Below are 15,406 nucleotides of genomic sequence, written 5' to 3'. Positions count from 1 at the left end.
TGCCAATAACAGTTGTTCATTTCCAAGTCAGATACACATTCATCAAAACAATTATAATTCAATAGTAAAAATTACAACTTCAAATATCAGTGAGCGATAGTAATTGAGAGGCCATTTAAAAAAAGATTCATAAAATCCTTGAAGCCTGAATGGAAAAGTCTGTTGGAGGAAGGACTGAGTGATGCTCTCTCTTCACTCAGAATCAGAGCTAAAGAGCCATTGAGCGAGGGAGTGTGAGCTCAAATAGAGACAAAGAAGAAGAAAATATAGTGTTGATGGATTGGGAGAGAACGTGTGAAGGAGGAGGGAAGGCAGAAAGCGAGAGAGAAAAAAAAAGAAAAAGGAAGACAGACTGAACAGATGAGCAGAGGGTCTAGTTGGCTAACAGATGAGCCAAGCAGAAGTCACAGATCACTAGTGTATATCCATCAGAGCTCTCACAGCTAACTAATTCCTCCAATCAGATGGATCCGTGTAAATATGTCAAATGGGGGACGGGAAATTGCCAGTGTGGTTTATTGACTGTGATAAAATCTGAAAAGCACCGCTGAACATAATTACATACTTGTCAGAGCCATAAAAATTAGCTTTATTATCAATGGGATGGTTTTGTACAACTTCATTTGGGGGCGATGCCTTCCAGATGGGGAGCGTGGAGAGCTTTTTTACACTCCTCCTCTCTTCCCTGCATCTGGCTCTGTCATTAACACCATGATGGTCTCTCTCTCTCTCTCTCTCTCTCTTTTTCTCACTGCCATTACACTCATGCAGTCACACACTCCTGCACACACACACACACACACACACACACACACACACACACACACACACACACACACACACACACACACACACACACACACACACACACACAACAACAACAACAACAACACAAGCCCAGCGGCAGATATTCCTTTTTAGATACACAAATCCAACTGCATGTGGTGTGCTAGTTATACATTTCCATACATGTACATGTTGTGTAACAGCACATATACATGGAAAACAGTGCAGATACCACAGCATCCTAACATACAGACACGCACTGCATCACTTAAATATTCATCTAAATGCTGATGCTGAACTCCGGCCCTCGCCACACACACACCCGCTAACACATTTGGGTGACTCTTCCAGCTGGGGCCTCAGCGGTGCTCTGCTCCTACTTCTGCACAGATAGCAGCTTTCAGCGAGTCCGCGGAGACAAAGCAGCCTCAAGTTTCTTCTATTACACCCATTTAAAGCCACTCGACTGTGAGGAGAGTTTTAATGCAGTGCCACTTAGAGGGGAGAAAAACAGCCTTAAAAAAAAAGGTGCTTTCCGTTAGCCGGTTCATACAGGTTACTTTTGGATACGGCTGTGGATGGCACTTTAAAAGGAAAAGTGTTTTAATATACATTTATGTCCATTCTATTGCTTTCTTAGGCTGCATGAAATCAACTTTTACAAATGCCTTTACATCTAAACATATCCTCCATAGTGAGAAAATAAACCTCAAAGTGGGAAGTGTTTTCCTTTTTGTTTCTTCAAAAGTGTTTTCTCAGATTCAATGGAACGATCTGCAGAGTCCCTTTGCACCTTTAAGAAAAAGCTAAAGACCCAGCTCTTTCATGAACACATATGCATGTTATTGATGTTGATGATGATGACGGTTTTGTTTGATAATGACGATGACAAAATTTAGGGCGGTTTCGATGCTGATTAGATCTCTCAAGAACATCATTTGATGTGTGCTGTCTCCTCTTTTCTAGATTCTTGATGGTGTTTTACTTGCTCTCTGATGTACATCGCTTTGGATAAAAGTGTCTTCTGAGAGAAAAGTAGAAATGGTAGAAATGGCTAAAATTGGTAGTGTCATTTCAACATAAGCAAAAAAAGGAAGAAGGCATCCCAATGATTGATAAGTTATCACTGACAAGCAGAGCTCTGCTTAGAGGGGCACTTCAGACAAACAATGGAGACAAAATAAAAGATTATATCGATTATAACCCCCTAGAATTCAGTTCCTTCCTTCTTTGGTAAACTGAATTTTAGTTTCTCCTCATTAAACTTCCACATGTTTAATTGTTTTGACAGTTTAACAGCTAAAGACTCTCAACCTTCATAACATTGTGATTCAAATATTTTGTCAAGTCCTGTTTTGTGCATTTGGTTTCCTGAAATCATCGTTTTTGCTGCCGAGTACACCCCCTTTACAAAGCAGTGACAACAACACAAAGATGTGAATATTACAAAAAGAACTTTCTCAGATCATGTTGTGCTGGTTCTGGACTCCACTGACAACAGAGAGACACGAGTTTCTCAGAGTATTATTCTTAAAAGTAGCAAATAAAACCAACATGGAGTCTCTAAACTTGACTGATGATTAGTTACTAAGGATCAGGTCAGACCTTTTCTCCCTATCAGAAAAACAGCACTAGTTACTCCCCCACCCCCTCCCCCTCCTCCCTCCCTTCTTTCTCTCATTACGGCCCAACGCTACAAGACCCCACCACAGGAAAATCCATAGCCATCGATCCCTGCGCCCAGCCGTAGTCGCCACAATTATTCTTGAGGAGGAAACGTTGGCGATAAATTACATGTGTGCTTTTCATCTGCTGCTCTGTGGCGAGGGCGCTCTCTGAGGACCATGGTGGGGACGGGGGGGAAATGGGGGGGAGGCAGAAGAGTGACATGCTGTCAGCACTGAGGGGGGGGGGGGGAACTGGCTGGATAAAGCAGCATGATCCCCCCCCCCCCTCAAACCCACAACGAGATCTTATCGACTACATTCCTGATTCACCTTAACCTCTTTCTTTTAGCGGTACACAAAAAACATTTAACCTTAAACTTGACCTGTAGTCACCACTCAAACTTAAAGTCACTGTAACCTGGGATCACTTCTTCCACTTCACTCTGAACTCTAAAAAAAATGTTCCCCCCGGCTGTTCCCTTGCAGAGGTGTCCAGTCCAGACACACAGAAGAAGGCAAACACAATTTAAGCTATTAAAATCCTTCAACAGGAAGTGTGACACACTGTCCCATCATTTGTTGCTTAATGCACTGAAACGCCTCAAAAACTACAGATTCTGCGTCTGTGCAGTGAGAGCTGTTACACTTTTTGGGTAATTTGAATATTGGCTCGTCTCTCCTTCCTTTTGTTCCCATGATGCACATCAACCCTCCACCTCTTACTTGAATTAAAAAAAAAAATTCCCTTATTGCCAGACTATAAAAGAACTTTGAAGTCAAAATATACAACCTCTCTTTACATGTGTGTGAATATCTATATAAATAAATATATAAAGAGTGTGTGTGTGTGTGTGTTTTAAATAACCCTAGAGGCGTCTGCATGCAGCTATAATTGCCTCTCTCATTAGTTATGTTTTAGCAGGAGCGAATGGGAGGGCAATTAATTTTACCGCTTAATTTTTGACATGGAATCCGCTGCTGTATTGATGTGCTCGCCATTTTGGGTCTCATTTTTCAGGGAAATTAATTGACAAAGTGCGAAGATTTATCAGCATATCGCCAGATTAAGCGACAAACTGAGGCAATGAGGAAATCAATTGTGGCCCTGTCGCTGTGTTCAACCCTCCCCCCCTAGCTCCCCCCCTCCAAACACCCAAGAGCCTGGGAAAAGCTGGGTGGGTCAGATTCAGTGCGCTTATTTATTTATTTGAGTCGCTCATTCATCAGCCGTTACAAATGACCCTGGCGGCTGACGACCACTGAATCCCCCGCCCTCCCCCCCCCCACCTCCCTCAGACATGACTGGTGTGTGTGAGGAGGGAGTGATTAACATAAAAAATACACAAATCAGAGAGGAACAATGAATCCTGTTAGAGGCAGGAGAAGGAAAGCGGAGGTGTTAACTTTTTTTTTCTTTGGGGGGGGGGGGGGGGGGGGGGACTCTGCATGTAACAGCCAGCAACTCTATCCACAGGATGATGAAATGTGACATTTTTTTTTCTTCAGGACGCTTCTGTCTTGTTTTTGTGTTTGGCTACAATGAAGTTATGGGTGCCAAGCTAATTAATTAATTAAGTTAAGACAATAGAGACTTCAGAGTAAAATCATTGATCAGGGGAGGTTAGAAGAGAAGCACATGAAAGGCAAATGGTCACTTAAGTGATTTTACTCTGAAGATTGTCTTAACTTAATAAATTGCAAATAAACTCAATCAAAACATTTTGGGTTAGTTTTTCACACCTTATTGCTGCTGCTATTCCTTCCAAGAATTCAATCTTCACAAGACAAAGACAGTTTAAGATTATAGTCAAGCAGAGTTCAAAAGTAACTTTAGAATAAGTGTTTAAAAAATCATTAAAAAAACAGCTCTTTGATTCAGAGGGAGGCAGATAAAAGTGACTTCCTTGGCAAACATATTTCAACAGCACTAGCCTGCTAGTTTAGCTGCATTAATTCATTTGAGTGGATGACTTTAATATGTTTCAATTTCACTTATTTGTAAAATGAATGTGCAATAAAAGGTACTAAATATGCCTGTGTTGGATAAGTTAAAAATATGCTAAAAGGTTTAGATAAAACATGAATGTCCCCGACAAAGAAGTGAGCATCATCATCATGCGATGATCCTCAGTAAAAGTCTAAATTAAGACTAGCTGCAGGACTAGCTTTAAAACTGTGGGGAAGTACAGTAGAAGTGTGATTACTTATGAAGAGTTAATCACTATTTAACGTTAGAATAAAAATCTCCTGGCTGTGAAGAGAAGCTTGTTTAGGCTACTAGCTAGCCAAACTAAACAAGCTTATGTTTATGGTTTAAGGAAGATTAGTAGTTCATAGTTTTACTTTGTTTAATAAGCCCAATTCAGACTGCGGTGGAATTTACGCCCCTGTGATGCTTCCTTCAATCTGAATGTTGCGGGGGCGTAATGGGGGGGACAAAGTGATTCCAGCTCGTCTTTAGAGGTAGTAACGAGACGAGACGGTTTCAGCGGAGCCAGTGGGGTTGCGCAGCGCTGTGTGTGCGTGCATGTCTGACTCTGTGTCTATGTGGAGTTACCTCTCTGCCCAGCTTCTGTAACGCTGAAACACATTGTGAATTCTCAGACTGGAACACCGATATTGCGCCTTTGCGAAAACAATAAAGACAGGATGACAGCTGAGCATAGTTACAGCAGTTTTGCGAAAAAGCAGGCTGAAACGGCTTAAAAAGACAAGCCCCTTAACACTTTACAGCTTTACTTCAGCCCTGTGAAACATGACCTTAACTTCATGAAGAAGTCTGAAGCCTGACCGTTTCTTTTTCTATCAAACTCAACGTTAGCTTAACTACGACTTGGGTAATCCTCCATGTTACAATCTTTGTTCTTCAGAGTTGTATCTAAATATCACTGTCGTATTTAATGTTTAATGATGCATGTGTTGTACCTACAGAGGATTTAGATGTTACCATATAAGGACACGATTGTTTTGAGTGCTCAACCTCTGCTCCATCTGTCTCATGTTTTTGTTTTTTTTTGTACATGGCATTATCACACTTACTGCTGTTCTCAGGGACTACAAATGTTATTTTAAGGGATTATAAACCAATTAAACAAACTTAAAAAAAAGAAAAACACTCCAAATTTGCCTCTGCAATGAAGTTATTCTTCGAGGGATAGTGCTTTCTTTCTTTACTTAGCGACTCTAAATTTGACTGGAAGAATGAGCTAGATGTGTGTAACATTACACTTAGCTCTTGTGCAAGCTCCCCAGTTAGTCATCGTCCTGTGAGCCTCTTAATACACCCCCCCCCCCACACACACACACACACACACACACACATCTCCCGTCCATTACTGACTGCACTGTTCCCATGACAGATTAGCTCAACTTTAAAATCTCCTTCTTATTTTGTTAGTATTGCATCTAAGCGCAGTGAAGGAGCAGATTTATAACCTTTAAACAGATCACACGCATGCAGATAATATTTCAGTGTGTCAGGTTGGCTGCTGGAATGTGATTGCAATGATTGTATAGCTGCAGCTAACGGTCGACCCGGCACCAATTACAACAGCTAAAGGAGTGTTGGGGGTCACGGTGGAAAAAAAACGGTGTTAGATTTTTTTTTTTTGCATTTCTAATCAAGTCAGGTCTCGTTGCTCGCTTAAATGCGGTTGTTTCAGGTTCAATCTTAATTCTCCTATTTTCCTACGTTCATACTTGGTCACCCTTGATCTTTCAAGCTCTCTTATTTCATCACTTTCCTGTTTCCATCTCAATCACTTCACTCACTCTCTTCAAGTCTGTTTCCTCCTGCCAAACTCGCATAAAGAAACACACACACGCAGACACACGCAGACACACACACACACCACCTCACGCCTCTCCAGGTGACAGCTAGGTGACAGTGTGACGGCAGCCGCCTGATGGGGAATGATGAGGGCTGGAAACAAATGAAAATAAAACGTCTAATTATGTCAGAGGGGCCCTGACGTTACATCACTGTTAAAACACATTTAAAATAACATCCAGCAAGTCCTACACTCACACACACACACACACACACACACACACACACACACACACACACACACACACACACACACACACACACACACACACACACACACACACACACACACACACACACACACACACACACACACACACACACACACACACACACACACACACACACACACACACACACACACACACACAGCAGGCACCCGTGACGGATGGAGGGCTCTCCTGCAAGCGCTCAGTCAGGCTGTCAGGCCACTGGCTGCTGCTGCTTCTGTCATTGACTTAAAAGGGCATCAAGGAGCTGTGTGTGGGACATTACTGAGGCCGAGGGGAAACTGCTGGGCTGCAGCATAAAGACACTTTCAGAGAGGCTGACTTGGGCTCCTATCGAGGGGCTATTATTCAAGACAGTATCCTCCCACCGCCCACCGCACCATCTGTCTATCCAAAGTTTTTAGTAAGTAAAAAAACATGACTCAGTGCAGTCCCACAGTGCACTGTTTCTGTACTGTGTGTCCCCCAACTGAAAGGAAAGGATGTAATAGGAAAGAAAAGGCGCTGTCTGTGTATAAGAAATGCATTAGGAGAGTATCCACAGACATGTTAAGAGTTTTATTCTTTTAATGCTTTGGTGTATACTCAAGTCAATATGTTTGTATTGGAAGTGATGAAAAAAAAAAGAAACTCAGTGAACTTTGTTGTAAAAGTTTGTTGCAAAACTTGACACTGTATCTTCAAAAGTGAGGTTTAACTGAGGTAAGACAAGAGAGGACTCTGATTTACAGATCAGCAGGCATAGTGGAATTAATGAAGCAGGACACAGAGGTTTTAGAGAGACAGAATCTTAGCTTTTGAGCAGGCCTTTCAAAAGATTCAAAAAATATTTTTTTTTAAACACAATTAATTCAATTCACCAGAATTCAAAAGTTTTCCGCAATTAATCCCATTTGAAACTCCATTATTTAGCATTTTAAGTTTTTCTTAGACTTTTATTTTAAATTTTTTGTACAGTCTTGAGACTGTAGTGTACTTTACTTCCTGTTTAAATACAAATCTGCATTTATTTTGGAATAAAATAAGAAACTTCCTGTAGATGGAAGGTTGACATTAACTTGATTATGGAAAAAATGAACTTGTTACAGACAAAAAATAGAATGTTTAAAAGTGAAATGTTTGATGTCACAAGATGGATATTAATTTTGAAGCTTCAACTGAGCTGCCTCAGAGTTTTTTGATTTGAGCCAATCAAAGACAAGGCAGTGTTGTCCTTTCTCATCACTCATAACTACAAAAAGACATTACGAAGACTTACCTACAGTGTGCCTAAAGGGACAAAATAGCATGCCATTAAAAAAAAGTAATGCATTCATTCGGGATCAATCGGGATTAATTGTGATTACAACACGTTAATGCTGACAGCCCTGATTTTGCTATAAGTCATTAGCCCCTTTCATATTGCCAGTTCAAGGCAGGATATTAACCTGGGTGAGACGGGGTCACTGCAAAAGGGCGGAGACAGCAGGACAGAACAGCACGGTGTGTGTGTGTGTGTGCATGTCTTAGTGTATGTATATGTGAAGCATCTTATGCTTCAGCATCACCTTAGTACAAAGAAAAAAAAACACTCTGACACAATGTTACACTGTTTACAGCAGAGTTTTGGTTATTGTGCTGATACGGACTTGCAATCTGAAAGGGGCTACTGTTAGGAACTATAAGTTTATAAAACCGGCTAAAATAAATACTGATACTGCATCTTTAGAACTCGCAGGAGCAAATGAGACCATCAGCGTGAAGATTATCTATTTTTATATGGTTATATATAATATCTGAAACAGCTGCTGCAGGGTAGGTGTCAGAGGAGATTAATGGATCTCTGCACAAACATTGCTTTGCTTTGTTGATGGCAAAGATTATTGATGAGTGATACATTTGACTTTTAAAAAGACATTTTATTTCAAACATACTACAAAAATTGCTCACATGAGCTTTAAATCTGTTTTTCGCATTAATTTTGAATTTCCTTTTTGTCCTCATCTAGCATCATGGAGCAGCACACACTGGGCTGGTTCAATGTGGGAAAACACACTCTTGAGATCAGATGGATTTGATGAACACACACTTGCTGACCAGCTGGGTTGGGGGGAAACACACACATTTGGAGACCAGATGGATTTAGGGGAAATACACATGAAAACCAGTTGGATTTGGGGAAACACTCTACCTTCATTCCCTCATTAAGCAACCCTCTCAGTCTGGAGGATGGCAGAAAACAAAAACAAACATGAAATCCAAACATCTTTGTCCCTCTTTCTTTGGCCATTATTGTCTCCTTTCAAACATTACTGGCTGTTATAACATCACAGAGCTGTGACGACAGGGATCAGGAGCTAAGTGTAAAACAATGTAGGAGCAGCGCCGGCTAGGCCGCCAAGAACCGGCTCTCGACTTTCTCTGGATGTTGAAAATCAGTGCAGATGGACCAGACAGGGTTATTATTGGCCAAAAATGTGTGCATATTTTTTTTTCCAAACAAAGCTGTGAAGATTCATAATTAATGTGAGATTTTCACAGTTAACACATAAACTTCGACAGTCCGAAGCTATAAAGGAATGAAAAAGTACATTTTGTATGATCCAAGTCTGTGTTTCTCAATAAATAACCTTCTGTCTCCCACTTTTAAAAACACAATAAGCCTGTAAAAAAGAAAAAAAAAGAAAAAGCAAATCTTGTGAAATTTGCTCCATAAAGTATCAGTGGATGTGTTTCTGGAGGAGTGCAGTAGAGGTTGCCGGCTCTCAGTGTCTCACCAGTGTGTGTCCTGTAGTGGTCCTTCATGGCTGACAGGTTGAGGAAGGCGTAGTGGCAGGACGGCCACGCGCACTTATACGGTTTCTCCCCACTGTGCAGTTTCATGTGGTTGTTCAGGGCCCATTTTTCACTGAAGGAGCGCTCGCACAAGTCACATTCAAACTTCCTGCAGGAAAAGAACAGAGGCAGAGGAGAGTGAGTGAGGAGGAGGAGGAGGAGGAGGAGGAGGAATAAAACGAAGAGTTATTTACTGATCCCAAAGCTGACGTAAAAACGCTCGACAATCTACCCTGTGAGGAAGGAAATGGAGGTTGTTGGGTACTCACACCCACAGAGCACATGGCCGTGTGACTGCCTGCTGTACATCTACACGCACACAAACTACACACACACACACACACACACACACACACACACACACACACACACACACACACACACACACACACACAAACGAACACAGAGAATGCAGTTGGCTGCTGGTGTGTCATGTCTGTATAAGCAGGCATTGATTTTTCTGTCCTGGCCTGCCACCTCCACCATTTATTCTCTGCTTTGCACCAGGGCCCAGAGGACTAGAGAAATTCTGTTACAGTCCACACACACACACACACACACACACACACACACACACGCACACGCACACACCCCGCAGGGCCAGTGGGGAGAATAGAGTTCACCTGTCCAGCGTCCCTGACCACTTAGCCAGGGCTAAATGAACAGTTAGCAACATTTTACCTCCTGCCTCTCTCTTAAGGCTCCTGTATCAGAGTTTTCCTCCTTCTCTGCTTCATAATCCACTTCTCCACGTACTCATCCATCCAATCACTGCTCACATAATCAAACTCAGCTCTATTTTGTGATTTGGATAGTCAGTATGTGGAGTCACATTAACTAACGCATGGTGTTCTTCCCTTACTCTGGACATCTGTCTTTTCTCCATAGCTTTCATGCCCAGAACCCAACAAAAGCTGTGTGTGTTTTTTTTGTAGATCATTGTGTCGGATGTTTGCACCTATATTCATCTGCCGTGTTATTAGCCGTCAAGAAACACACAGAAGTAAAAACAATAGAAAAAAGCCGGCGCTTGAATTAATCTTTACCGCGGTGCTATAATTTAAGCGCCGAATGACTAATGTGCGAGTCATAAACAAATGAAGTCGGCTTTTGGGGAGCATTCGTCTTGCTGCGAGGGGCCGTGTTATTTTAGGGAGGGCGGCTGTCTTTAAGTCCTGATTGTGTCGCTTAATCCCCGTGGTATCTGTTTCATAGCGAGCAGCATGACACTCACCTGAACAAATAATGACTCCGAGCAGCATGTAGCATGTGTCTGAATCAATAATTCAAACTCATACATCTTCCTTACTGGAAGGAGGGAGGGGGCAAAGGGAGAATGAGACGGAGGGAGGGAGGGAGAGGGGGGGGGAAGGAGAGAAAGGAGGGAATTAAAGATGGGGAAGAGGGAACGATAGAAAAGAAAATGTGTCCTGGCTTCCATATCAATCTATATGCTCCATGAAGATGAATGTAAACGTGATATGGATGTCATCCTACACTATTTTCAGAGGACATTTTAAGCTCACTTACCAGAAAGGATGGAGCAGTTTTAAAATGGCGCCTTTATCACCTGGCTGGAAGCTCAAAATGCACGTTTAAAATGCCTTGTTTTAATCTCATTCTCATCAAGTGATTTAAGCCCAGACTTTATTTGACAAACAGATGTATGCCTGTGTCTGTATTCTCCTTCTCTTTCCTCCCTCCCCTGCGGTATTTATAGAACAGCTCGTCGCCCATGCCACCGTGGGAGAGGTAAATAAGATGAGTGAAGAGATGCTATCTTTTATTGTAAGCATTATGCACAACACTCCTGCTTTATGAGCTAAACGGCCCATTGTTTATCACAGGGCGTCATCACAAAGTCAGGCAGGCAGGCAGGCCTTGACGTGGGCATGGGGCATGCTGGGAGGGATGGAGGGAAGAGAGAGAGACAGAGAAGCAGGAGGAGAGGAGAGAAGATGGAGGAGTCAGGGCTGGCAGAGTTGACTATCAGTGGGGGTTTTGTAAGGATGAGAGGAGGGTTTGCGCCTGTTTTTATGGGATCAGATGGAGCGCTTTGATCTTGTCCCCGCATGTCAGATCCCGTCACGATCCACCGTCTCGCCCATACATATGCATACTGCCTCTAAACAGCCAGGCACCATGCAAAACACACCAAAGGTAGGAAGTAGAAGGAAGAGACACAGAGAGAAAGAGAGAGATAGAGAGAGAGAGAGAGAGAGAGAGAGAGAGAGAGAGAGAGAGGGGTTGAGTGGGTTTGTGTATGCATGTGTAGTTCTACATGTGTGTATAAAGGAGGGAGTAAGAGGGAAAGAGAGGTCTGCCAATGGGAAATATTGGAAGACTCTTTAATGATTTCTAGAACTCAATTTAGAAGCAACAAAGCAGCCACAATGAATTCACAAATGCTGCCAAAAGAACATTTTTGTTGTCATAACAGCTTGAGAAACTTCTGAAAACTCTCAATTTCAGCTTTTTTAATTTGTATGATGATATTGTGAATTGAATGTGAATCAATGAGTGTGAGTGTTATCAGTTGGAGCTCTTTTTTAAAAAGGTTTTGACATTTGAAAACATAACCGTACTGCAGACTTTTTAAGAACATAATAGTATCCAATAAAACTGACATGATGAGAAATATATGATGAGCTTACTCATGAATCAAAGGCCCTGGATTCTTAGGTCTAAAGAAGTTTGATCAACATAAAGTTATTCAGTAATATACTGTAAGACTATGAAAATAAGTGCATTGCATGATATCACTGTGTGGATTGGTTGTGTGCTTCAGTGGGACAGGCTTTGGACACAAAACAACAACAAAAAGATGTTGTTACAGTAGAATTGAATTGACAAAGGTCTTCTCAAACAAATCAGTGGCAGAAAAGTTTTGAGATTTGCTCCTCTTTGGAGGATATGATGAAAGGTGTAATTGCAGATGTGATTTCGAACCAAAAATCTAAAGAGTGTACTGGATTTGGACTTGGGTATCAAGTAGTGATGTTCCTAGACGACTGATTACATATTTGGTTAGCGGAAGTTTTCATTCAGACTGACCGACTAGTCTGATGGTAAGAAAACACTCAACACTGAGCACAGATTATTTAAAATGTTCTGCTTTAAATGGTGTCATTTGGTTTGCCTAGTGTGGCTAACTTAGCAGTGCTAGCACTCAGTCCATCCTGCAGGTTAACATCTACATGCCTGTGCTGTATGTGCTTACACATTGCTCAGGTCGATGTGTTGCTTTAAGGACCTGTGTCCACAGCGTTTTTCTCCGTGTCATCGCCCACCCTGGAAAAACACCGGAGAGTGGCAGTGCAATTTTCGCTGTCTGAAGACACAGGGCTTCAACCTAAATACAACCTAAATACATTTTTATCTCTAAAAATACAGCCCAACTACGCTGCTCCTATGAGATGCTATTTGTTCACTGTGTTTGTTTAAATCCAGGTAGTAGAGTAGGAAGAGCAGGCCCATTTACTGGAGCTACAGCCAGTCAGTGGCTACAGCCTCAGTATCAGGAGGCTGCTTTACAGTTTGAACATTTGACCTGCATCAAACCACATAGAAATAATTACTTTAACTGACTAGAAATGGTGATGCAGACTAGCGAGTGTGTTGAAGACCACATTTTAAGTTGACTTAATGCAAACATCCCGAGTTAAAATGTCCTCATCGTTATTTTTCTACGTGTTTTCAGTCGTTTGCTTAAACTAAGCCTTAACTTTCAACACGTTGGAGATCAGGCGAAACAGTGCTGACGTCGACTCAACGGCCAGTTTGGAACGCCAAAAGATTGCTGCCAATGTAAGAGGGTCAAGTGGGTCAAAGGCTCAATCGCCATTTTGTATAATTATTTTGGAAAAAACAAGACTTTAAAGACATTTCCACAACTTGAAATACAACAGTTTGTCCTCTTATTTGTTCTTAAAAAAATAAACTTGTTGTCAAAAAGGTACAAAAATGTTGAAGGCAATATTTATATTTAAGATTTATTTGGCATTGATTGCTGATTGGCTTTTTTGCATTCTTGTCACACCCTGATCAGTCCAAAGCATAAATAAACTATTTTGAGCAAGTTCCACTTCCACTCATTACATCTCGGCTTTGCTCCCCCCCCCCCTCCCCCCCCCCCGCATCGCTCCATCTCCCCCTTCTCTCCATTTGCACCACCCTTTCTTTCCCTTCTGATCACGAAAGCAAGGCAACATGATTGACACTCGGTGCAGATTTATTCAAAGACCCAGGTGGGCCTTGTGCCTGTACGTTCAGAAAAGCTGCATGCTGCTGTGTCTATACTGTCACTCATTAGCATATCTATACTATGGTGTGATCCTGTCGTCAGTTCAGGCATATAGGGCTACTGTCAGAACATCACAGGCCACACTGGCCTTAATTGTGATAGAAATCCCTCAGGAGGAGTTACTGTACCTCGAACAGGGGCTGGATAAAAGACCTGACTCATTACCACAAACTCACTATCGCCCCCAAGTGGTGAGGTGGAGCTTGTTGAGGACGATCTTGTAGAGAGAGTGGAAGAGTGGAATCATGTTTTCTGGATACAAATCAACAGCAGTGTGTTAAAAAAAAAGAAGCAGTTTTTGATGATAAAGAGCAAAAATTGCACACATATAAAATTCTTGTTTCCTCTTAACTTGCAATTTATAAAATAATATGACTTTCCAGCTCAGGGCTGACTGACACCTCAGCTCCTCCTGTTAGGCTTCATGCAGAAGAGCATTTTGCAACTACAATTGTCACATGAACAAATGCATTTTTTTTTAAATTGAGTAGATTAATTTATTAATTATGTTGGCCTTTTGGAAAGCTAAAGATTCCCTCTGTGGTGTTTTCATGTCGTGTTGGCTGGTTGGTGAGAGGAAATAATCCGCCGCTGCTCAGGCTGCAACACAAAGGCAGAAAGACAGAGAGAGAGAAAGAGAGAGAGAGAGAGAGAGAGAAAGAGAGAGAGAGAGAGAGAGAGAGAGAGAGAGAGAGAGAGCGAGAGAGAGAGAGAGAGAGAGAGAGAGAGAGAGAGAGAGAGGCCGACTCTCGCCTCAAGCCAAACTGACACAAACAGACAACTTCAAAGTGAAGACTGTTGTTTATTTGGTGAAGAAAAAGGGGGGGGGGGGGGGGGGGGAGAAATATTTATCTGATATGCAACTGTCAGGAGAGCATTTTCACATGCAAAATAGCGAGTGAGTGAGAGAGATTACCTAGAGGGAGGAACATGACAGCATTCACTAGGGTCAGGATGGATCATCATCTTCAGCCCCCCCCCCCTCTCTCTCTCTCCCTCCCTCGTCTCTCTCTTTCCTCCCTCCATCGCTCTATCTTTATCACTCTCGCTCTCTTGCCGTTTTCCCTCCCTCCTTCCTTCCGTTTTTTCCCTCCTCTCCCCTCTTTCCCCTCTCATCCTGTTTTCAGACTCCATCACTCTGCACTTCGACAACCCGGCAGCTTAAATCTAGACTAAATTAGCTGAATGAAGATTAAATCATTTGGCCCTGAGCTCTCCAACATATTGGGAGGAAGACTGAGTAAGCCTTAAATGGTGTCTGACTGTGTTCGGACCTATGCATGTGTCTGAGGAGCGCCTCTTCCTTCAGTGGCAGTCAATTGAAACCTGATTAGAACGGGGTTGTTGGGTGAAAAATGGGCAAAAGATTACATTTCTGGGACAAGTGTTTCCTAAGTAAGAACGCTGGCTTCGTTATTTTTCGTTTGCCTGCACAATGTCGACTGACGACAGGCTCGTTCTCGGGGTAAGATATCGAACCGAGCGACATAATCGCTCACGATGCTTGGGAGAAATGCTTTACAAAAAGACGATAGTCAATATGGTCTGGAGGGGCTCAAATAGGTTTCCTAATTTGTGCTAGTTAGCATTCAAGTGGACGCAGGCAACACTGCCGCAGATACAAACTCTGCTGCAGCACAAGAATGATCCCAAACAGCAGGACATCTTAAAGTGAAATATCAGGTGAGTTATATGATACTTAGGGCCTTGCAGGAGTGAACCGCCCAGCATGTCACACAAAGCAACAACTAAAACCTCCATGAAGAGGCCACACGTG

At 42.3% G+C, this 15,406-nt stretch overlaps 1 protein-coding gene across 1 annotated transcript in view; it reads right to left on the bottom strand.

Moving 5' to 3' along the window:
* Nucleotides 1-15,406, bottom strand: part of znf407 (zinc finger protein 407) — a 158,791-nt gene that overhangs the window by 55,536 nt on the left and 87,849 nt on the right. Inside the window, exon 6 of the mRNA XM_061051142.1 lies at nucleotides 9,269-9,435. Coding sequence (XP_060907125.1) covers nucleotides 9,269-9,435 — 167 coding nt within the window. The remainder of the gene's footprint in view (nucleotides 1-9,268; nucleotides 9,436-15,406) is intronic.

Source organism: Labrus mixtus, chromosome 11 (genome assembly GCF_963584025.1).
Source record: "Labrus mixtus chromosome 11, fLabMix1.1, whole genome shotgun sequence".
NCBI classification, from domain to species: domain Eukaryota; kingdom Metazoa; phylum Chordata; class Actinopteri; order Labriformes; family Labridae; genus Labrus; species Labrus mixtus.
The sequence above is the reverse complement of the archived record's forward strand: the minus strand, read 5'-3'. Positions and strand labels throughout refer to the sequence as shown.